The 24285-nt window shown below is 36.8% G+C and overlaps 1 protein-coding gene across 10 annotated transcripts in view; it reads left to right on the top strand.

The window, feature by feature from the left end:
- PDE4D (phosphodiesterase 4D) overlaps window positions 1-24285 on the top strand; it is a 1043384-nt gene that overhangs the window by 1008544 nt on the left and 10555 nt on the right. For all 10 annotated transcript variants that reach the window (XM_081826831.1, XM_081826832.1, XM_081826830.1 and 7 more), the window contains 5 exons: window positions 16616-16709; window positions 18089-18261; window positions 18855-18953; window positions 19809-19973; window positions 20981-21080. In XM_081826831.1, the coding sequence (XP_081682957.1) occupies window positions 16616-16709; window positions 18089-18261; window positions 18855-18953; window positions 19809-19973; window positions 20981-21080 (631 nt within the window). The remainder of the gene's footprint in view (window positions 1-16615; window positions 16710-18088; window positions 18262-18854; window positions 18954-19808; window positions 19974-20980; window positions 21081-24285) is intronic.

Below are 24285 nucleotides of genomic sequence, written 5' to 3' on the forward strand. Positions count from 1 at the left end.
GCAGGGAGCCCGATGCGGGACTCGATCCCAGGACGCTGGGATCATGACCTGAGCCGAAGGCAGACGCTTAACCATCTGAGCCACCCAGGCACCCAGATCATTAAGTTAATTAATATCAGTTTGGTTTGTTTAAGAAAAGCACGAACATATCTTAAGTATTTTAGGAAATGTTTCATTACAAAGAATTAAAAGTAAAATATTAGTACTTATGAGAATACTTCAGCTGTTATTATATTGCCTAAATGCTTTGTATAACTAGGAATTTAGCATATATTGCATTATTCAAAGCTAACACGGACTTTATAGACAAACATATGCCTATTTGGCTGAGATAAAGTGGTGGAGCTCTTAGAGTAAAACTTACTTTACCGTATATGACTACGCTTGGTTTTTGTTTTGTTTTGTTTTAAGAGAAAGGGGGCGAGGAGGGAGGGGCAGAGGGAGTGGGAGAGAGAGAATCCTAAGCAGGACCCACGCCCAGAAACATGGGGCCTAACACAGGGCTCAATCCCATGACCCCTTGATCAGGACCTGAGCAGAAATCAAGAGTCCAGTCTTTAACCGACTGAGCCACACAGGTGCTCCAAGCTTGAGATTTTTGTTTCATTTCTCTTTAGGCAAAGTTAAGCAAATTTGGAATTAAAGTAATTGGGTAACATTACCTAACATTTTTTTTTTAAGATTTTATTCATTTATTTGAGAGGGAGAGAGCACGAGCGGGGTGAGGGGCAGAGGGAGAAGCCAACTCCCTACCGAGCAGGGAGCCTGATGTGGGGGCTTGATCCCAGGATTTCGGGATCATGATCTGAGCCGAAGGCAGACGCTTAAACAATTGAGCCACCCAGGCGCCTCTACCTGACATTTTTTAAAGTCAAGTTTTGAGGTATAATTTACATATTGGTAAGATGTCCACTTTTTAGATCTAATTGAGTGCATTTTGACAAATGTATACAATTGGATAACTACCACCATAATCTGGATATAGAATATTTTCATCACCCAAAAAGAGTTCTAATGCTCCCTTTGTATTCATTCCCCTCCCCCTACTACCAATTGCTGGCAACCAGTGATCTCATTTCCCTATAGTTTTGCCTTTTCCAGAATATCATATGAATAAAATCATACAGTTATAAAAAGCCTTTTGTAAATGGCTTCTTTCACTTTGCATAATGCTTTTGAGATTCATCCACTAATAACACTATGCATATATTAGTAATTTATTTTTATTGCTTTCTAGTGTTTTATTTTATGGATATACCACAATTTGTGTTCATTCGCCAGTTGATTGACATCAGGGCTATTTGCAGGCTTCAGCTGTTATAAATAGAATTGCTGTAAACATTTGCATATAGACCTTTTTCATTTCTCTTGGGTAAATAACTAGGAGTGGGATTGCTGGAACATGTAGTGAATATAATTGTTAACTTTATAAGAAGGTGACAAACTGTTTTCCAAAGTCGCTATCCCATTTTGCAGTCTTACCAACAGTGGACAAGGGTTCCATGGACTCTGCATCCGGGCCAGCATTTTGTATTGCTCGTATCTAGTATGTATAGTAGCATTACATTTTGGTTTTAATTTTTGTTTTCTTAATAACTAATGACGTTGCACATCTTTACATGTGCTTATTGATCTTTTTAAGTTGTAAGAATTTTTATAATTCCAGATATAAATCTTTATCAGATATATTTTGCACATATATTCTTCCACAAGTCTATGGCTGGTTGTTCTATTTTCTTATCAGTTTCTTTCAAAGAGAAGCTTTGATGAAGTTTAGTTTATCATTCTTGTCTTTTATGTGTCATGCTTTTTTGTGTTCTAAGAAATCTTTGCCAACCCACAATCACAAATATTTTCTACTGAATTTCCTACTAGAAGTTGTATAGTTTCAGGTTTTACATTTACTTCTAGGATCCATTTTGAGTAGATGTATACTAATATGGTGCAAAGTAAAGGTGGAAGTTCATTTTTTTTGTGAATGGACATCCATGTGTTTAAGTGCTATTTGTTGAAAGGAATATATAATATAGCCCAAGTTTTATAACTTAAAATTACTTTAAGATCCACAATAAAAGTGGTGTACATAAAGGATCAAATACGTATTTCCAGAAATCTGCCTATTTGCTTTTTTTTTTTTTTTTAAGATTTTATTTATTTGACAGAGAGAGAGCACAAGTAGGCAGAACATCAGGGAGAGGGAGAGGAAGAAGCAGGCTCTCCATCGAGCAGGGAGCCCGACATGGGGCTCGATCCCAGGACCCTGGGATCATGACCCGAGCCGAAGGCAGCCGCTTAACCGACTGAGCCACCCAGACGCCCCCTACTTTTTTTATTATTGCTTTAGGAGACAGGTATTCTCTGTTTAAATTATTTTCACAAAGCACACCAAGAAGTACAGAAGCAATATTAGCAAATATTTTATGGTGATTATCGTGGCCATCGTAAGTATGGAAAATTGGTATTAACTTAGAACAGTTTAAGTGAATTGGGAGTCCTAATTTTCCCTGTAAGTAGGAAGTCTATATTTATACAAGATTTTTTTGTTGGGAGGCTTCACTTATGTGAGATTTGTGCACCCATTCATCGCCTTAATTATTCTTCATTGAAACAGAAATCCTTGGTGGATGTGAAAATGATGGTGGCTGGTGGTGGCAGTAGGGATTTCAGCTGGATTTACTCAGTAGTTGTGGACATAGAAAATTTTCTACCAAGTGTATATGATTCAAACTGTATCAGTAATTATAGAATGCCACGCGAAGGAGACCATGTAGAAGCAAAATTTAAGTACAGTTATCATCGGATCAGTTTGATGTTCTTTCAGCCTCAGAGTACCTCTCAACAAAAATAAAGTTTCTTATATTGGAACTTCCTTTTTTAGTAAATGTTAGAGGTGTTTCTTAAATAAAACTTTTTTGGTGAAAATTCTCAAGCCAGGTTAATTGGAGAATGATCCTTAGCCTTTTTGGATGATGATTTTGTTTTTAAAAATCAAGCTGTAGTTCCTCTTAATCTCAAACTTCCATAATATTTGTAAGATATGTTCTTGTTTTCTGAAATGTGACGACTCTTAGAACAGAGCAGTTCCTTAAATTGTATTTGGATCCATCATCACTAGAGGGCAGTAAACACAAACAGATTTAGTGGATTTATAAGGTGGTTTTTGTAATATTAGCATTAATCAAAGAAAGTATAATTTTATAATGTAAAAATAGATTTAAAATTCTGTTACTTAAAACATAGGTTATAGATTAATTCTGGATTATTGCCTGCCTCTATAACGATTTTTGTAGTGAAAGCAAAGGAACACAGTGATTTCTGAAACACTGGTGTGTTGTATTTATTGTATTTAATATTTGAAGTTTCCTCTTGCCTCAGAATTCTTCAGGGGGCATTTAGTAACTAGATTTGCATATGTTAAGCAGAACAGTATTGGATGTGTGGCAGCCCACTTTACACAGATTAGCTTCTTGATTAACGACAATTCCCAGAACTTTGATCCTAAGTAGAAATATGTAAAATAAATATAGATTGATTATAAAATAAAATATTTTCCAAAGGTATTAGTCCTACTGAAAACAGTGCTATTGCCAGGAAGATCCCTTAGGTTGTAGAAATCTAAGAGTCATTAATACACTTACTTTAAATAATATTTCTTTAATATTTCAAACTGTAATATGTACAGCTTAGAATTTATTATGTTAATAGACATGTTGTTTATAGGCTCTAGGATAACTGTACAGATTAATGCCTGAAATATTTTTTGGCAATTTAGAGTACTCTGTAGCCGGACAATGTGGTTTAAATCCCGGCTCTGCAACTTGGCTTTGTGACCTTGGATAAGATACTTTGACTTCTGAGACTCAGTTTCCTCATAGTTTAGTTTGTCTGTTTTTCTTTTTCCCTAATCAAAAATATATCTTAACCTGTCTTAACATCTGTTGCAAAGTCCCTAATTCCAGCAGTGGTTAATATATCAAAACCTCAACTCCATCAGCAGAATTTTAAGTATCCTGAAATATCTTAAGATACTCCATAAAGTTTGATTGTTTGGTGTCTCATTTAAGAACTGAGAAAATGAAGAATAAAGAGGAGTGGTATCTAAAGATTTTGAGGAGTATTTTTAGGAGAAGACAGAAAAAGAGAACTAAATGCTGAAGGAAATTATATATATATATATTTTTAATTTGAGTACATGCACATATTTGGGTGTTTGAACACAGCAGACTACCAGTCAGGAAATATGGCTTCTAGCTGTGTGTGAGAGCATCTGTGTCATGTTCATGGAACACACCCACATCTAAGTGTCACTGTCCCACATGTCAGGAGCTCTCCTTATCAGGGGAGGCTGCCTGTCTTTGGGCACAAGCTTCCTGACTTCACTAGTTAGTAGGAACCATGCTGTCCAGAGATCTGACCACAGGAATAGGATCAGTGGTTCCTTAATTCAGGACATTGTAAAATCAGCACAAAGATTAAGGATAAAGTGAGATACCTGGTTGGTTTGGTTGGAAGAGCATGCAGCTCTTGATCTCAGGGTCATGAGTTTGAGCCCCACATTGGGGCTCAAAAAAAGATTGAGGATAAATGAGTCCACTCCTAAATTCATACAGTTTATCAAGGAATTTGCAAACACCTAATTATATGATGACTGACTCATAACACTATAAAGAGCAAAGACTAAAAGAGACCTGGCCTGGCTGTCAGCCCTTGTCATATACTGGGCAGGTTATCGAATTTTTAAGAGTATCTATCTGTCTTTTCACCTTAAAGTGGGGATAATAGCTATCTTACCAGCATGTTGCAAAGGTTAGCATTAAGGTATAAAGCTCTTGGTGCATAGTAGGTCTTAACAGATGCTTTAACAGATTCCGGTTTCCCCTTTAAAATTGTCAGAAGCTAAGTCTAATTCTAAGAATTACATTTCTCTGGCCCCATCCAGATTTCTCCTCTGGGTTGTCCAGATTCTTTCTGCCATCTGCTACTACTGTAGCAAAGGGAAGGAGCTTCTAGTTGGTCTCTGATAATGAGGAAAATGAAATGAATCTTAATTTAGCTCAGAGCTTAAGAAAGATTTCAGGGGTGCCTGGGTGGCTCAGTCAGTTAACTGTCTGCCTTCAGCCCAGGTCATGATCCCGGGGTCCCGGGACCAAGCCCCTGCAATGGGCTCCCTGTTCAGCGGGGAGTCTGCTTCTCCCTCTGCCCCTCCCCTGCTTGTCCTCACTCGCTCTCAAATAAATAAATAAATAAATAAAATAAAATCTTAAAAAAAAGATTTCTTATTAACTAGAAATATGGAAACTGTCTTTAGTACATTTTACTTGATGTTACTGTAATTACTGCTACTACTAATATCATTACTGTTATCTCCTCTACTACAGCAGATTAGGGGTTTACAGTTGAATCTTTTGTGGTCCATTAATTATTTTGGAAAAGATAAAGAATTAGGTGTCTTTTTTGCCCAAAGGATCCTCTACCCTGGTTGAGGAGGCAGAGTTCAAGGCAGTTGAAGTAACTGGAACAGTGATTCTTAACACTGGCGAACATTTAGGCAATTTCAGGGTGCACTGACTGGGGAATCCTGCTGGCATTTCATGGACAGAAGCCAGGGGGGCTAGGTGTCCTGGAATACATGGGATAGTCCTTCAGCAAGGAGGAATTGTTCTGTGTCCCAATAAACCATTCAAGCAGGTGAAATAGTCACTTACAATTATCTGAGCCTAGAACGCAACTACTTTTTATATATAAAAACAAAATATTTTTTACATGATTTTAATCCACACTTATTTTTTCAGTAATGTAACCGCAGTGTATACTAAAGGAGAATTGTTCTTTGTTACATCTGAGACCTTTCAAGAGTCATTCACCATTTTGGAAAAAGATTGTCTTTCTAATACAGTACTCGTGTATTCATTTCCCTGTTGCTGTCACATTTCATCATAATTCTCCGTATCAGAGGAAGCAGAGCAAACACTTGCAAAGCACTTACTGTTCTAAGTGCTTTACATGTATGTACCAGCTTTTTCTTACAACAACTTGTAAGGTAGATGCTATTATTATTCTTATTTTCCAGATGAGTAAACTGAAGATGAAGTAAAGTGAGAAAGTTTAGATAACTTTGTCAAGGTCACACAGTAAGTGATAGTAAGATCTCAGCTTTTGACTATTTTTTCTTTTTAGTGTTCCTCTGTACACGCATTTATATTTTGCAGTGTATTTTTCCTTTATGTTACTGATAAGCCACTATATGGGTTTTTTAAAGTGTCTATATAGGGATTATTTAGTATGTACGGATGTATTTAGTCAAGTGCGTGTGTTAGAAAAGTAGGAATTTTTAAATCAGGATAAAAATATTTGTTATAGGGGTGCCTGGGTGGCTCAGATGGTTAAGCGTCTGCCTTCGGCTTAGGTCATGATCCCGGGGTCCTGGGATGGAGCCCTGCATCGGGCTCCCTGCTCCGCAGGAAGCCTGCTTCTCCCTCCTCCACTCCCCCTGCTTGTGTTCCCTCTCTTGCTGTGTCTCTCTCTGTCATATAAAAAAAAAAAAAAAATCTACAAAAAAAAAATATTTGTTAAGAAAGAAGGAACTTAGTTTGGAGTTAGTCAAAGAATAAAATTGATGGATGGATAGAAAGCATCATTTGGATGTAAATGACATTGTATGACACACCTTGTTCTTTGGAAGCACACCAAGCATGCTCCCCTCTCAGGGCTTTTGGTGTTGGTGTTCCCCTCACTTGACTCCCCTTTTTCCACTGCCCTGGATAGTCACGTGACTTGCTCCCTCTCTTTCTCCAGATCTCTGAGCATATGTCATCTCATCAAAGAGGCTCTCCCTGACCATTTTATACTACAGGAACCTCCATCGCTAACATGCCATAGGCTCCTTATCCTTTCTTTTTCCCCCATTGAATTTTTCACCACATGACATAGTGTATTTTTGCTGATTCAGTTGTTGAATGTAAGCCACAGGTGAAAAACCTTCCCTTTGTTCACTGCTATGTCCTCATTATCCAGGACAGAGCCTGGCACACAGTAGGAGCTTAATAAGTATTTATTAAATAAAGGAGTGAATGCAAAATAAAGCTTGGAGAGGGGCTGAGATAATTTGGTCTTGAGATGTATTTTGAATGATTTAAATCTGACTTTTTCTGAAAAAACCAGCTTGAAGGAGAAGGAGTAGAAGAAAGAGGGTATTCTAGACAGTGAATTCAGTGAAAGTAAAAATAGAAATAGGACTGTTGGCTAAATCATAGAGCTGGATGGAATACTAGCCTTTCAGTAACGGAGCGTGAGTGTAAAGAGCAGCTGGAGATGGGCTTGGAGTTGGGGATTAGGGTCAGAGGTTGTCAGTCTGGGGCTCACAGAGGAATATGGATGTGATGAGGCAGGTGATGCCGAGTTGTTAGGTAATAGCTTTGGAGTGGCAGGCTGAGGCTGGATTTGAGAAAACTTGGCCTGGCAGCAGAGATAAGAATGGGATTAGAAGGAGAAAAGCCAAAGAAGATGAGCTAAGAAGCAAGTATTGTGTTTTGGGTCTAAGATGCATAATGATGTGATGCAGTTAAAAGAAAACATGATAACTTACACACACTCACACACACAGGATAAGCCTGGGAGTTAAAAAAATCTGGTCACCATAATGGAATAGTTATCATAATCCACATCATTGTTCTCATCATCATCATCATCATCATCACCTAATACCTATTTGTCACTATGTACCAGATGTTTTAAGTGCTTTGCATATATCATCTCATTTAATCCTCATAATAACTGTTCTAGTTATTTATTGCTATTAAACAAATCACTTCAGGGCGCCTGGGTGGCTCAGTCGGTTAAGCGACTGCCTTCGGCTCAGGTCATGATCCTGGAGTCCCGGGATCGAGTCCCACATCGGGCTCCCTGCTCGGCAGGGAGTCTGCTTCGTCCTCTGACCCTATCCCCTCTCATGTGTTCTCTCTCTCTCATTCTCTCTCTCTCAAATAAATAAATAAAAATCTTTAAAAAAAAAAAAAAAAAAAAAACAAATCACTTCAAACTTAGTGGCTTAAAATATCAACTTGCTATTTTTTTTAATTGTTTCATGGGCTAACTGGGCTTGCTTAGACATTCTCACTTCAAGTCCCTCATGTGGCTTTAGTCATTTGGCAGCTGGGGCTGGAGTCATCTAAAGGCTCCCCTGTCGGGATGACTAAGATGGCCTCTTCACTATCAGGTCTTGGCTCTGGGCTAGGATGGCTGGCATAGCTAGAGATTGTCCAGGCATACATCTGCTCTTCCTGTCTCTCTCTCCTTACCCCCACTCTCTCGGCAGCCTCTCTGTGATGTTAGCCTGGGCTTTCTCATAGCATGGCAATCTTAGAATAGTCAGACTTACTAACAGGGTGGCTCCGGAATCCTAATAGTGCATTCAAGGCAAGCAAGGTGAAAGCTTCAAGACTTCTTCTGACAGCCTCCATTTCTTGTGACAGCACTACTTGTTGGTTGTACAAGCCAGCTCAGATTCAATGTAGGGCTGGATGGCTCATTAGTAGGCATCTTTGGAGACTAGCTACCATAATAACCCAATTTTACAGATGAGGAAACCAGAACACTAAAAGGTGAGATTATTTGTTAAAGAATATGCACTAAAGGATTTGAACTCAAGCCTCTGTACTTGGGACCTGGGTGAACTTGGGAAAATCACTTTCTCTCTCTCTCTCATGTGGAGATGAGATTAGAGGATTTGATATTGAAGATGCTTCCCATTTCTCACAGGCGTTCAGCCCTTGGATTTAGATGATGGGAGTGGGGATGAGAAGGAACAGTAAATGAAAAAGCATTTTATAAAAGATAAAACATGATAATAAAGTTGGTGAAGGAGGGAAGGTGATATAGATGGGGAATACATTAGGGTTATTCAAGGATCCAGTTAGATGATTTATATTAAACATCTAATGGTGGCTGACTCACATGAAATGCCTATTGAATGGTAACAAGGAGTCACAGATTTCAGTCTGTGATACTGGGAGAAATATCAGCCCACTGACTGAAATGGGAGTAGTTATAGTAAGAACTACTTTAAATAGATAAATGGATCCATCGATTTTGAAAAAGTCTGTGATGAGTGGCAGGGCATTCAACAGGGGAGGGAACCTTAGTCATTTGGAAATATGGTGCTGCAGTTCATGTTAGAAGTAGTCATCAAAGAGTGTGACCCAGGACAGAGTCTTGTGGGTATCCCAAGTTAGAGGATGAATAGAAGAAGGCAAAGAAGGCATGGTCAGAGAAGTGGGGAGAAAGGCAGAGCAGTTGAGGATGCTGCAATTGAAGGAGAGTGGAGAGAGTACATTGTTGAACACTTGTGAGCAGTGAAGGAGAATGAAAGACTAGGAAAGAGGAGGACCTTTTTGTATTCTTCTGGAGGAAGTTTTAGTGGCCTTTTTGGGGGTTAGTTTTTTCTTTCGTAAGGGATTAAGAGGAATTTAGGAATTTAACACAATAGGTGTGAACTGCCCCTGAAGACTTTGCAAGCAAAGGACCATTACAGATTCAAAGAGGAAGAGTATTATATGGATGTTTCTGATGTGTGTACTATCTAAAACAGAGCAAAAGCAGTAAAACTGAAAAGTAACAATATTAGCAAGGCACAGAAGCACAAAGCAGTTAAATGCTTTGAGATGGAGATGAGGAAGAAAGGGACAGAATTTTATGTTAAAATAGAGTAAAAGCTAGACTTCCCTCATTTTTTTATCCACAAGTCTTGAGTATACAAGTTAAAGAATGACACTGCCCCAAACCAAAAAGAAAAGATTGTTTTTCTTTAAGAAATTTAGATTTCTTATTTAACTCTCCTTCAAAAGGCCTGATTACTCGAGCTTAATGCTATATTCCTCCAAGAGCCACTGTTAATACCTTTCTTAACTTCATGTGCAATCATAAAAATGTTCTCTTTTGGTCAAAATACAGATTTTAAAATCTGTACTCAGAACTCTGCATTCTTTAACCATACACAGTGCTTTAGCAATCAAAATTATTATAAATCATACCCACCCTTAGATTTTTAAGGTTGTGGAGCTCAGCTACATGTAACAATAGAAACAAAAAGAGCTGAGAACAGCCACACACACAGGTGAGGAAATGTATCCTTCCCATTTGTCAATTCTGGATGTTGATTGTATTTTATAATCACACTATGCTTTTATGTTAGGCAGAGGGAAACCTTTGGTTATATCTGTGTCACCAGGGAAGCTCCTTGCTTTGGACTGGAGAGAGGGAGGCAGTTAAAATGCCTAATGGCCCTTTTCAAAGCAGCTTTTATTTTGAAGGAAGAGAAGTCAGAGAATAATAAAACTCATAGGAAGGACTCCAAAAAGACTGGCAATCCTTATTTAAGAATGAACTGTGAATTTTGAAGAGTTTTGTGGTCGTTATTCATCATCTGCAAGCGGGAAACCCCATTCATCTTTTTACTCGGCAGCCTCAGCTGTAGGGAAACCATTATTAAATGGCGTTTACCAGAGGTGAGGAGGAAAACCTCCTCCCCAGAGGTTCGCCCCCGCCAACCAATCACGACACAGCCTGCTCTGAGTCCACACACCACCCCCCCACCCTGGTAGACCCAGTGATGGAGTGTGATTGGTGCATAGTTGGGCTTTTATGGGAGGGGTTTCTTGTCACTCTTCCTGGCTTCCCTGCAGTTCCTTATTTGGTAGCTTTTGACAGAACTAGTCTTTCTTGCAGCTAAGCATCTTGACATACATTATTCATTAAGCCCTGGAGCTCAGAAAGAAAAAGATGCAGACCCTTAGGTCGTTAGATATTTCTTTATCACATGAATTTTCTTTATTCAGAATAGTTGTAGAATTCTGTTCCATTCTGGAGTTTTACAAATGGCATGTGTTCAATGGAAAGACGGCTAGATGGGCTCTAATGCAAGGCTTTCTTGTGTATACTTAATTACCAAAAATCTTTAAAAACCCACACTCTGGCTTGCGGATATTGTTAAAAGTATCAAGCTTTTGAAGATATACATGTTTTAGAACTTACTGTCTCTTTATATAATCAATCAAAAATGCCTGAAGCAAACTATTTACTGTCAGTGTCTTGGGGCTACATTAAGGTAAGATTTATTTAGCTCCTAATTGTTCTGATTACATAACTGATAGTTTTAATAAGTTACAATGGAGTCAACCTTTGTAAGCAGTCTTTTATTTTTTCCTTAGATGTGAACTGCAGAAGAAATATGTGTTTTTAGTGGTCAAGATAAGGAGAAAATTTATAACTTTTATTAGTTGTAGTTTGCATGTTAAAATAGCTTTTTAATGTGCAGTGGTTCTTCTTTTTGTCATAGGGTATAGATTTGAGTTGTGCTTTTTAATATCAAGGTAATCAAACAAAATCATTGGAAATAAATTATTGGGCCCAATTACTTGCACTGATGTATGGGTTCCAGTTCATATGTAGCACCTTTTAAAGTTTATGAAAATTAATTTGTGACTCTAAAAATCTATATCACTTTAACCTGATGGGTATTTTTTTCATCTTTGGATATAAAGCTCTAGATGACATTAAAAATTGACATTACTTGACTATTTAAGTGATATATTATTAAAATGAAAACCTGATTATCTATTTGTAAAACTGAAAGAAATATATAAGTTCATCTGATACTGCTACTTTTGTTAATCTCAGGAAATGAAGTAATTCACTGAATTTACTAAGATTCTGTTCCGCTTGGCAAGCCTCTTGCATGCCTCCTGGTAATGCTAGCCTGGCGATCTGATCTCCGTAACAGAAACAGGAGGTAGAGAAACCTTCTTCAGTCCTAAATGAAGCATCACTTCAGAACTTGAAATCTATTCTTGAACATTTGAGCCATTCAAAAACATAATTTTTAAGAATCCTTTCCCATTACTTTAAGGACTCGCAGACTGAAATATTTTTCATTTTCTTTGTTTCTTTGTAGAGGAAAATACCCTCTTTGCTGTGAGATTTTCTCACATTCTAAGAAAACTTATTTCAGTTTTAGTTGTCCAAGGAGTCATGATTCCCCACTTTGTTTTAAGTTAATGGATGGCCCAAATCTTTTTAATTGTTTTTGAAATATACAGACTTCCATTATTTGAATTTTGTTAGCCATTTTTTGCTTAAAAATTTTTTTTTAGTACAGAAAAGTATAGTAAGTAATAAAGGAAAATCCCATAATCTCCCTAGAATTCATCTCTTAGCTTTTAGACCGCTCACTTTTTATGTTTTTGAAGGGCTTCATATTTGTATTATGATTATGAATAATACTTCCAAGAATCTAAATAAGGAATTGTAGAGCTTTTATTTTTGAGGAAAATTGTTGCTGGCCAGCCTTGTCTATGTCTTAATAGTATACTGCTAAAAACACCTAAGAAGGACAAATATAAATATATTTAGTGTTATGCATTTTGACAGATTTATTTTTATACAGCCAATGCAGTATTTATTTTAGCTTTTAATGCTGATATCTACCAAACTTGTAATATATCACAATGCAGCATATTCAAATGATTTTTAGCAGAATATTGGCTGGGGTCAGGGGTGGGGCAGGGTAAGGATTTTCTTAATGTTTGACCTTTACCACCTTCTTAATTATATACTAGGAGAATATAAAATGTACCCAGGACATTGGCGTACAGGGATTGTATTTAAGAATACTCTAACTTTATTTTATTATTAAATTTTGCTTCCTCAACAGTCTTAAATGTAGAACATAAATTGGAAAATGGGAGTTTAAAAAGCAAAATACAGAATTTATTTCAACTGCATTTTCACTTTTCTTTATGCTTTACATGCTGCACGCAGACATTCTGATGCATGATGAGAACAAAGGATTTGAAAGCATTCACTTAAATCTTCCTCTTTTTTTCATTGTTGGAACAGTAATTCCATCTATTATTTCATACTGTTTAGACCAAAAGCAATCAGAATAACCCATCAACAGAAAATATTTAGAGGTCACTTTTTAAAATATCTAAATGCTCAATTAAATTGTTCTGCATCTTGCAACCAGTTTTTTTTTTTTTAATCAGTTCTGTATTGTATCTTTTCTAAATCTATAAATTGAGGACTGTAGCAATGTTCTAGGAAAAACACATTTTATTACCTTTTCTAATCATTTTCCTCTCAGGATAATTTTTTGTAGTTATCCTAATAAATGGTATGTAGTCATGTTAAATGAGAGAAATTCCACTTACATTTTAAAATGATTGTTGAATTGTTTCATGTCTTGTTCTTTAGTATAGCCAGCTCTATACTCCAAAATCGTACTGTAAGACACGTTGAGAAAGCCCTGATGGTAATCTTTGTGGTTATTAATTTAGTTTCCCTGAAAGTTTTATATCAACAGCAAAAAAGGGAAGCACTTTTAACTCCTTTTAGAAGATGCTCTTATGTTATAACTTAATTGACTCTGAAAATTGTCTTTAAGAAATCTCCCACAGCCTTTCCCTTGGGAAGAAAGAGGACTGCTGAAAATACTGTCTCTTCTAATCATGTTAAGAGGAAATGTTGCCTTCCTTAGAGCACCTGACAAACCTTAACCTTGGCAGGGATGTAGGTGTGCGCTGCAGGGTTTCTCCGCCCCACACTTCTGGGTTTTGAACAGCATAAGCGTAGCCTGGGAATAGATGTATATGCGCAGAAACAGTCAGTGCATATGCAACCTGTAATTTATCAGTCTGTAGAATAGATTTCCTTGCACTGGCTTTTTTTGCCTTAGTTATCTCTATTGACTGGCTATTTCGAGGGATTATATAAACGAACTGCCAGGAAAATTACAATTCATTATTTATATTATTCCAGAGAATCCAGTAATTTGTGTTGCGTATCTGCAGGTACCATGTAATTTTTTCTGCTGAGCATATGGCAACATATTGCTCATACTAGGTTGCTTCCAATTTAGAAGGTAGTTTTATGGAAAAACTGGGTCCCTATCTAACTTTTCCAATTGCACCCTCCCCTACCCCCTAGCTTACATCATTTTTTAGTTACATGGAGAGAAATGCATGGAGGGCAGGTGGACAGCAGCTGCTGTATAGACTGAAGAAGGGCTAGGAGTGGCTGAAAGCCCTGCCTAGCATGCCCACCCCTCCCCAAAACACACTTTGTCATGAGCAAGCTGTTCTTACTGGCAACTTGTAATTCATAGCACATTTACAGGTCAAAGAGATATTCACTCAGTATATGTTTTAAATGTTTAGCAGAGTCTCTTTGGATTTTGTTTTGCCTAAAGAATAGATTTTTCCAAGAGTAAACTTCATTTGTTAAGCAAGGATTTACTTACCTTTGGGCTTTGCTCACTGTATTTTTTGTTACATTTTTGAAGCATGGTTATCATCTCCTATGTGAATAATATCCTAAATTACTTTTTAGAATGGGTAGGGGAGCTAGATGTTTATATATGTATTTTTTTGTGGGCATAACTAGTCAGATCTTCCATCTGTTTGTCCTGCAATGATAAAAATCAGCTATCACTATAAAAGGCCCAGGGACCTGGGAGATAGAAGGAACTCAGTGTTAAGCACCTGCTGTGTGCCAGGCAGAAACAAGACACTTTCTATTAGCTCATTTAATTAGTTAATCGCTTATAACTTAACTCAGTATAACTTTATGAAAAATGGACAGAAAATGTTTTGAACACTATTACAAATGTCTTCATGAATATTCTTAGGAGGCCCAGATTTTTCGCAGCAAATCATAATGTATAATGCTGAGTGGAAACAAGCAGCAGCCTATGTTTTGTATACTGCATGATGCCAATTTAAAATACGTACAAGTAAATGTTGGGAAGAAAGACATAGATGGAAATATAGGTAATTATCTGTGGTTATCTCTGAACAATGGGGATATACACGATTTCTAATTTTTCTATATAGCTTTTTAGATTTTCTCTATCATGTGTGCACTTTATAATCAGAGAAAAGTTAATTGAAAAAAATACATGAACCAAAAAAAATGAACTTTATGTTCCTGAGTTCAAGAATAAACTCCCTAGACCTATAAATTAACAACCAGAAAAATTAATCTTGGTTATGGCCAGTTCTTCAGTTTTGGCTACAAGAGAATGCTGATACACATTTCTCACACCCAGCAATTTGTTGAAATGTTTTTATTGATCTCCCTCAGTACTTTTGTGATAAATTCCTGTACCTAATCTAAATGGTCAATAAGATTGCCTTTAGAAGTGATTTGCCAAGTCATCTTGAATGAGGACACCTTGGTATGAATTATCCAGAGAAGCAAGATTTTTTCTGAAAATCCTAATAAACTAAATACTGAGTTAGAATTACATTTCAAACATTACTAAATGGTAAATTCACTACTCTCTTTTCCCCAGACTCAAATGAGAATTTATGGTGAAATAGCAAATTCTAAAGGCTACTGAACATTAGAGTAAAATGTGTTTGACCTTTTTGATCAAGTATCTAATAGTAATCTATATAATAGAAAAAATTATTGTTTCTGTATATTAAGAGAAATATTAAAGCATACTTAAGTTAAAGGGCCATCTGGGCTATTTTGGGAATCAAAAGAAAACATAGTAACAAACAGCTGATAGATGGAAAAGCATAAAGTCCTGGAGAATCTTGGATTTGGGTAATGCCATGTGATGATTATAAGTTAATTCCATTTTTTTTTTTAAGATTTTATTTATATTTTGACAGAGAGAGACAGTGAGAGAGGGAACACAAGCAGGGGGCGTGGGAGAGGGAGAAGCAGGCTTCCTGCTGAGCAGGGTGCCTGATGCGGGGCTCGATCCCAGGACCCTGGGATCATGACCTGAGCCGAAGGCAGACGCTTAATGATTGAGCCACCCAGGCGCCCCAATTCCATTGTTTCTTAGGATAAAATAGGCACCATGGCATCAGTAAAATAAATTGTCAAGTAATGAAGTTGAGTGTTGAAAATTGACCTATTTTGTATTTATATGACTTTAGAGAAATGGCTTGGTAAATCCCACAGATGCTGAGAATCAAAAAATCTTATACCTTCTATGTGGAAAAACTTTAAAAGGAAAGAGTATATAGTATCTGTTCAAATATTTTACTTCTCTATAGTTCTGAAAGAATACTCAAATAAATCTATTCACTTTTGCTTTGGGGTAAAAGACAACATTTTAACCTCTAACCAGTATACATATTAGTTTCTGCAAATGACAAATTAATTGATAAATCGTGTTCTATTACGTGGCAGCACATATGTGTGCCAATAAATTAGGATTTTTCCTTCTCTAAATACTAATAATGCACCTTAATTTTTTATTCCTTTTTTTCCCCCTTAATTAATGTCCTTGAGTATCTAAATCTGTGCTGCATGTGGCTATTTAAATTTAAATTAAAATGGAATAAAATTCAAAATTCAGCTCGTTTTCACTAGCCATATTTCAAGTTCTTGAGAGCCCCATGTGACTAGTGGTAACACTAATGGACAGCTCAGATTCTAGAACTTTCCAACATTATAGAAAGTTCTATTGGATTTCACTGATCTAAACTGTCAGGACAATTTAAAAATTCTTGGGCATGTTTTCTCTATCTTACAGTATGCTCATGTTACCTCAATTACATTTTCCTCTTATGTTACTTCATTTTGTTTTTCTGTTTTTCAGTTTAAAAGGATGCTTAATCGGGAGCTCACCCATCTCTCTGAAATGAGTCGGTCTGGAAATCAAGTGTCAGAGTATATATCAAACACATTCTTAGGTGAGAATAATAATTTAAATGCAATTTTAAAGTTTTCTTTTGAGTTGTTTGTTTTTGGAGGTGGATTGGGGCACCAACTCATTTTGGAAACCAAACGAGTATTAGGATTCCATTTGTTTTCATTCATCCTATTAATAATTTGAGTATCTAAACCTCTAAGCTTTGGAATCTAAGATGACAAAATACATTTTTTTATCTTTTAGTTTTATTCAGGACTTCAGGGATTCTATGGATTCAAGTTGTAGGTTGCCAGTTTTTCCAAAGCACTAAACCATAAAATGTGTTTTACAGAGAGATCTATGCATGCATTCAACAAATTCTTGTTAAATTCCAGACATTGCTGGGCATTTGTTAATGATAAATTAGAAATGGTCCCTGCCATAATGAGTTACAGTCTAATGAACACCAAGCCTGGTAGACTGATGAGGCAGATATAATACAACTAAAGAAGAGCTTGCTGATAATAATATTGACAGGGTGGTGTACTGGGCCACCACCCCACCCCCCATCCATGGGAAGAAAATTCATTTAGTGAAAGTCAATAATGTGAACATATCCTTGATTTGAATTTATTTTCAAAATTGCTGTAATCTCTTAATTAGCACTCTCACTAAAGAAACATTTATTGAACACACGCTATGTGCAAGGATGAGTTAGAGGAGCTCACTGCCTTGAAATAGTTGATGAAAACACTGAGGTATCTAATGTTTTTTATTTGAAAACAACGAATCTGACAGTTACTTATCAGATGATGCTGGAAATTTCCTGTGCTCCCCTTGTTACATCATAACCATTATCTCACTATAGCACAGAAAATATAAAATAGCAGAAACAATGTAAGTCATTCAGATATACTGTTTGTATTCTTACATTATGACCTGTTTCAGTAAGCCTTTAGGTTCACCCAGTGCTGTTTTTATATTTGTGTATGAAGTTCCTTCCTTTTCAAAATAGGTATTAAAACTGGAATCCTTAGGTGGCAAGAGCAGTTTCCAAGCCACTAAGTGAATTTCAAACAGGGACAGAGTTGATGAACGGTGGAAATAACCAATACGTTTTGCTTTTTCCAAGTCTGCTATCATAAGTCTTGCAAAAAAATTTTATTACAGCATTCCATCCAAGTAGTAACCATTGAATACATTTGATGTTAATTATTTTGCAGTGGGATTTATTTGCTCAATTTTGTGTTGGAGGGTATCATAGTAGGCCCATATCAAATTGTAAATACTCAACTTCTCTAAAAGAAGTGTTTCTTAGAAACATTTTCTGGAACATATCATGATTAATTAAAACCTGTCCAACTATGGACGTTATGATTAAAAAATAACAACTCAGGTAGACTTCACAGTAAATGTAGAACCTTTTCTAAATTTCTTCAGATAAGCAACATGAAGTGGAAATTCCTTCTCCAACTCAGAAGGAAAAGGAGAAAAAGAAAAGGCCAATGTCTCAGATCAGTGGGGTCAAGAAGTTGATGCACAGCTCCAGTTTGACGAATTCAAGCATCCCAAGATTTGGGGTTAAAACTGAACAAGAGGATGTCCTTGCCAAGGTAAGATGATTTTAAGGATCATGATTATAATATGTTGGGATGCCTTTTAATGAGTTTTGATCCTTTCTCTTTTAAGTAGAAGGACTAATTCATTAATTTGTGGGGTCCTTTTTTTTTGAAAGGTGGCAAAGTACTTTATAAAGCTCTTTACAAATTATTTGGGTGTTATTAATATGTGGACTTAGGTGGTTTGGTGTATGTGTTTGTTGCTTTTTTACATCTCCATTTGCTTGTTTTACCTTCAAGAGTTAGAAATATTTGGTATCTTTTGGGTTTCAGAAGAATAGTTGAGGTTTTATGAATAGATTTTATCTATTGAAGAAATGCTTTGAAATTGATAGTCAAAGTATATAACTACATTGTATTGTCGGAGGCGTTAGGTTAAAGCATACTATTCAGTTTTCAGTACATTTAAGTGGGTTTACCTAGAAGTTTGCCTGTATTTATGGGGTGCGTCCATTACATTTAAAATGAATCTTTTTTTTTAAACCTAACACTCTTTTTATTAAGGTCAGTAACATTTAAATGAATGTGTTAATTGATTTATATTCTACTTCTGCTTCCTAATTTTTTCAATCTTTCTGTAACCCCAGGAACTAGAAGATGTGAATAAATGGGGTCTTCATGTTTTCAGAATAGCAGAGCTGTCTGGTAACCGGCCTTTGACTGTTATCATGCATACTATTTTTCAGGTAATGTGGTTAAGTTCTATCACCTTTCCTTTATTGGGTGACATAATGTCTGGTCTGTGAAATGTGCTTGTGTTTTATCTTCTTTACTATTCACTTTCTTTTGCTTATTTTGATGCTTTTTTTCTCATTTGCCCCTTTACCAAGGGACAAATGATAACAAAGTATGGAGTATGGGTCAAAGACAACTAAACCAATTTTGTTATTTTTTCCATTCCAAGAAGTCATGTGGGAAAATTAAAGCAATTCATTAAAACAAGAGTTTAAAAATTATCTACATGACCTGATTTGCATAGAGAGTAGAGTACTAACTAAAAAATGAATAAGCCCCTTGCTGACTAACCTTAGAATATAATTTCTTCAATTGCTCTTTCTTGTACTGCTCTCTTCACCATGTCAGTTTCCCATTCTGTTGAGCTTTTGCCCCTACTCAGGATTAGAATATAAATGAGGAGTTGAGGCTGTAGACAACATGGGACTAGCATGGCATGTTCCAACCCTAGAGAAAATGTTGAGTTCCAATTGGTGTGATCCATTAGCTAAGTCAGCGGTACTGGGCTGAAGCTGCCTTCATGATTATCAGACACAGACACTTTGACAGTTGGCAGCTTATTCCCGACACCATACCTCTTGAGGAAAGCACGTGAGGCCCCAGAAGGACAGCCCTACCCTGGCTTTGTCCCCAAAGCCCCTGGATATTCTCAAAGGGTTCCATTTTCCTCACTAGATACTGCAAGAATGCTATTTCTGTTTCTGGGTTATCCATAGGTGACACTGGTGTGATTTTTCTGTTAACACACTCTATGGAAAATATTTTTATGTGAAAACAAAATGTTAAGAGGATTTCCTTTCCTACAGGAACGGGATTTATTAAAAACATTTAAAATTCCAGTAGACACTTTAATTACATACCTTATGACCCTGGAAGACCATTATCATGCTGACGTGGCCTACCACAACAATATTCATGCTGCAGATGTAGTCCAGTCAACACATGTGCTGTTATCTACACCTGCTTTGGAGGTAAATCTGGTTTCTAAAACTTTGAGACCACTAACCCGCTACTCATAAACATCTCTTAAACTTCTATACTGAAGGGTGTATGGGGCAGAAAATTAATGGCTTCATGGGAAGTATGTTGAGTTATAGGGAAAAAATGTTGTGATTAATAAACAGTTCAGTCTTTGATGAATTTTGCCTGTGAAAGTTGATCAAAGATTTAGGGATTCATCTGTTCATGATACTGCTTCTTTGAAATGACCTAGTGGACATTCCATAAGGTACATCTGGCTTATTCAGTTTCACTTAGTTTTTTTGGAATTCAGCCTGATGCCTTTTACATTTATAGTTCAACAGATGATATTTATAAAATAGAGACAATGCTTTGATATTTTTCATGGAATTTTTCAGAAAGAAACACATCTTTAAGTCTACCAGATGTTAAGAAGTTGTTCCATTAAATGTTTATTAAGACAGTTTGATTTCCTTAATCATTTAGGGGAAAGATTCTCTTTTGCTGATATATTTTATAGTTCAGTTTGTTTTCATCATAAAATTGTGTTAATACCTCATCATCTGAGTAAGTGGTTCTCTACTGGGGATGGTTCCTCCCTATTCCTCCTGCCCTGACCCCCCCACCCCCAGGGACATTTGACAATATGTGGAGACCTTGTTGTCTGTCACAACTTGGAGATAGATGCTTCTGACATCTCATGCTTCAGGCCAGGGATCCTGATACTACAGAGCACAGGATAGCCTCCCACAACAGAATAATCTGGCCCCAATTGTCAATTCTGCTGAGATTGAGAGTCCCTGTTTGAATGAAAGAAAATAATTGCTCATGTCATTAATTTTATGTACATTTTCAGGACATCCTTAAACATCTTGAATACTTTTAAAATAAGCTATTAAATATTTTGAAGCTTCATTCTGTTTTCCAGCAAATTCTAGGAAGTAATTTCACATTTGTATATATCTTCCATTATATTATTACAGAATAATAATGTTATCTGTCTTGTCTGATTTTATAGGCTGTGTTTACAGATTTGGAGATTCTTGCAGCAATTTTTGCTAGTGCAATACATGATGTAGATCATCCCGGTGTGTCAAATCAGTTTCTGATCAATACAAGTGAGTGAAGTTTGTTTTTGCAGAAAAAATTTTTCCTTTGTATGTTTTAGAATGACTGAGCTTGTTTATAAACTTGGGATGTTTCCAGGGCCATAATATTCTTTTGGGATGTGTAAATGTGCATTTTATTGATAGTGTGTATTAATGTAACCTAGCTCTGAAAATTATCATTCTATCCCATGAGGCTTATGTTGTTTGAAAAACATGCATTCCAGTACTTCTCTAGAAATAATATGTTAGTAGACAAGGGTAATCAAAAGTGAAAGTTTGCAGAAAGATTTAGATAGTTATATTGTCCCTAAAGTTTGAAGTAAAAACAGGAAAAGTTAGACCTTCCTCACTTTATTTAGGTTGTCATTTCATCCTCTTCAGAGGCTGTGATTACTCTTTCCTCATACACCACCATGCCCAGCTCTGTTCTTTCCTTTTTACATCTTCTGTTGAGGGCAGTAAGAACATCTCTTTGACTTTTTATCTCTTTTGATTTCTCTTTTATTTAAATATTTTTAACCATTAAATTTTTTCTCGAACCCATGACATTTCATCAAATAAGAAGTCAGCCCTTGGGACGCCTGGGTGGCTCAGTCGGTTATGCGTCTGCCTTCAGCTCAGGTCATGATCGCAGGGTCCTGAGATTGAGCTCCAGGCTCCCTGCTCAGTGAGGAGTCAGCTTCTCTCTCACCCCCCAGACCCCCAGCCTCTGCTCATGCACATGCTTGCCTGCTCTCTCTCTCTCTCTCAAATAAATAAATAAAATCTTTATTTAAAAAAAGAAAGGCATCACTGAATTTGGACATATGAGGAGTGATAGAGACTGTTTAATATGGGGCATCTCTGACACACGGCTTCATAGAAAACCTCTGTAGGGAATGTTTAGGCAATACTTGAGCTATGCCTTTGCAAAGAGCTTTCAGTTTTACAAAATTTCTATTCTTTTGATACTTGAAGTTAATTGGTAAATGATTTAAATGTAGTAGTATTTAATTTCCTCCCACCGTGCTATATCAATGTTATAAATTCACATTTATATACAAAAAAAAATGCAAAGTTGTTAGAGAATTTCTTATATCTATTAAAAATCTGCCCCTTTTTTGCTGTGAGATTGTGGATTAACAGCCTTCTTGTGACTACAGAAGTCGAACTCTGTGGCGTCTTTTCATTCCCCTTTTATTCCCTATACTTTGCTGTAGCCAGATTTAAAGAGGCAATTTAAATGTAGCCTCATTTTGAGAGATTTAACTCAGATCTTTAAGATTATTTACGTCTATTTTTTATATCTCAATTGCCTCTAGACTACTCTATAACAAAATGCACCTCTGTGACTCATTTTATACGTAGGAGGGTTGGGAAGGTCATGAATTTCCTGAGAGGTGTGGTTACTCAAGTACATTTTAGAAGTTTGGTTTATGAACTTACTAACCCAGGATTGGAGAGGCTAAATCTCATGTTCCAGCTATCTTATGAGAACCTATACTGGGCTGCTTTCAAGAGTCATCAAGGCATTACTAAATATTAACACATAGCTATTCATACACATCAGATGCAACTATATGAGTTTACAGTATCAGTGCTTAAGGTTGAGTTTACAGTATCAAGTGCTTAAGCTTCTCCTTCTGTGAAGGGCAGAGAGGTCATATAGTACAGTGTGCTGTACGCTGGTCCTTTTCCTTAGCCTGACCCGATTTATTATTTTGATTCTTATGCATGCATATCAAGATTTTACAAAGACATAAAAATTTTGTTTTAATGTCAGCCTTTAAAAAAAGATATGCGTTTTTTTCTTTAAATTAACACCCAAAATAAAGACTGGTGTGTTATCTTTGTATTCTACTCCATACACTACTTTTGTTCTCTTATTGTAGCATTACAATTAAGAGATTAGAGAACAGATTAAAACAGTGGATAATAAAGTCACTGTTTCCAAGTACTCTGATAATGCTTTTAAGAAAAATGAGAACTGGCTCTGGTATTCTCTCTTGTAGACCCCCTAAGGTCAAATGGGCTTAGGCTGGCACTGGAGAACTCTGGCAGGCATTAGGGTACCCATGGAGTGTGAAATTTAAGTAGCAAGGCGTCAGTCCACAGATGAGTCTGATGCCCTCCAAAGTTTGAGACCCTCTGAGATAGATGATGAACAGATTTAGGGGACACTAATACATACAGTAACAGTGGCCTCTTTAAGGTCATTTTGCTGATGACCTGCCTGAGGTGGAAGGGTAACTGATCCTACTTCTGGAAATACTTTGTTATTCAGTGATCGTGGGATGATCTCCTTTCTCCGAGACCTCAGCAACACTGGGAGGTTAACAGTTCCCAAAGCAGCTTTGGATCCCTAATGTTTTCTCCAGGGTGGGGTGTGAGGAGGCTGTGTTATTCCTGCGAGAATGAATCATCATCATCAGCTGGTACATGAAAGTATCCCAGGGTGGATCAGGGCCCCAGATCGTTACGAGAATTCAAGGCCTTAGTTAGCTTTTGACTAGGGGTCATGCCAGCAAGCATTTTATTTTAGGATGCAGGAGAGGTTAATAAGTAACCAGTAACACAAGTAAGTTTGAACTTCATAGCATTCTATAAAGGAGTCTCTCTCATAACTTGTAAACTTGTAATAAATAGCTTTGTTTGAAATACTCTGTCAAAATTATGTGATTATTTTTAGTTTGCTGCAGCCCCCCCCCTTTTTTTTTAATATATAGACATTAAGTGCGTGTTTTCTGTTTTTTTTCATGGATTGATTGAGCCTCAGTGGTTCAGACTAGCACTCTCACCTTGGAGCTGGTGCTGCCAACTTGTCCAAAGCCAAGGGTTGAATCTGTTTCTTATAATAGAGAAGTCTAAAGACTTGTAATCATCACATTTACATACCCATAGTTGGGAGGTCACTTGTCCTATTTTAAGGAGGCTCCAGAGGCACAGTGAGGTGGCATGACCACCTCTGGTAGAAGGGCTCTGGAGCTCACCAGGCTGCTTCCCAGTCCAGGTACTCCTCTGCTTCTTGGTGGTGACAACAGTTCCCATGATTTGTTCCACTTGTAGGCTCCAAATGATTTGATACTAATGACACGTACACTCTTGGTAAACATGCCAGGGGTTTTGAGAAACACATCATTTCTACTGGCAGAGTTGGTTAAGTTTTTTAAGTGATTTGGGGGAATGGGGGAATCCGAGTAGGATTTTAAGAAGTTGAAATTCCAGGGTAGGGAGC

The sequence above is a fragment of the Leptonychotes weddellii genome, chromosome 7 (assembly GCF_054177405.1).
Source record: "Leptonychotes weddellii isolate Sample4059 chromosome 7, ASM5417740v2, whole genome shotgun sequence".
Lineage (NCBI taxonomy): Eukaryota > Metazoa > Chordata > Mammalia > Carnivora > Phocidae > Leptonychotes > Leptonychotes weddellii.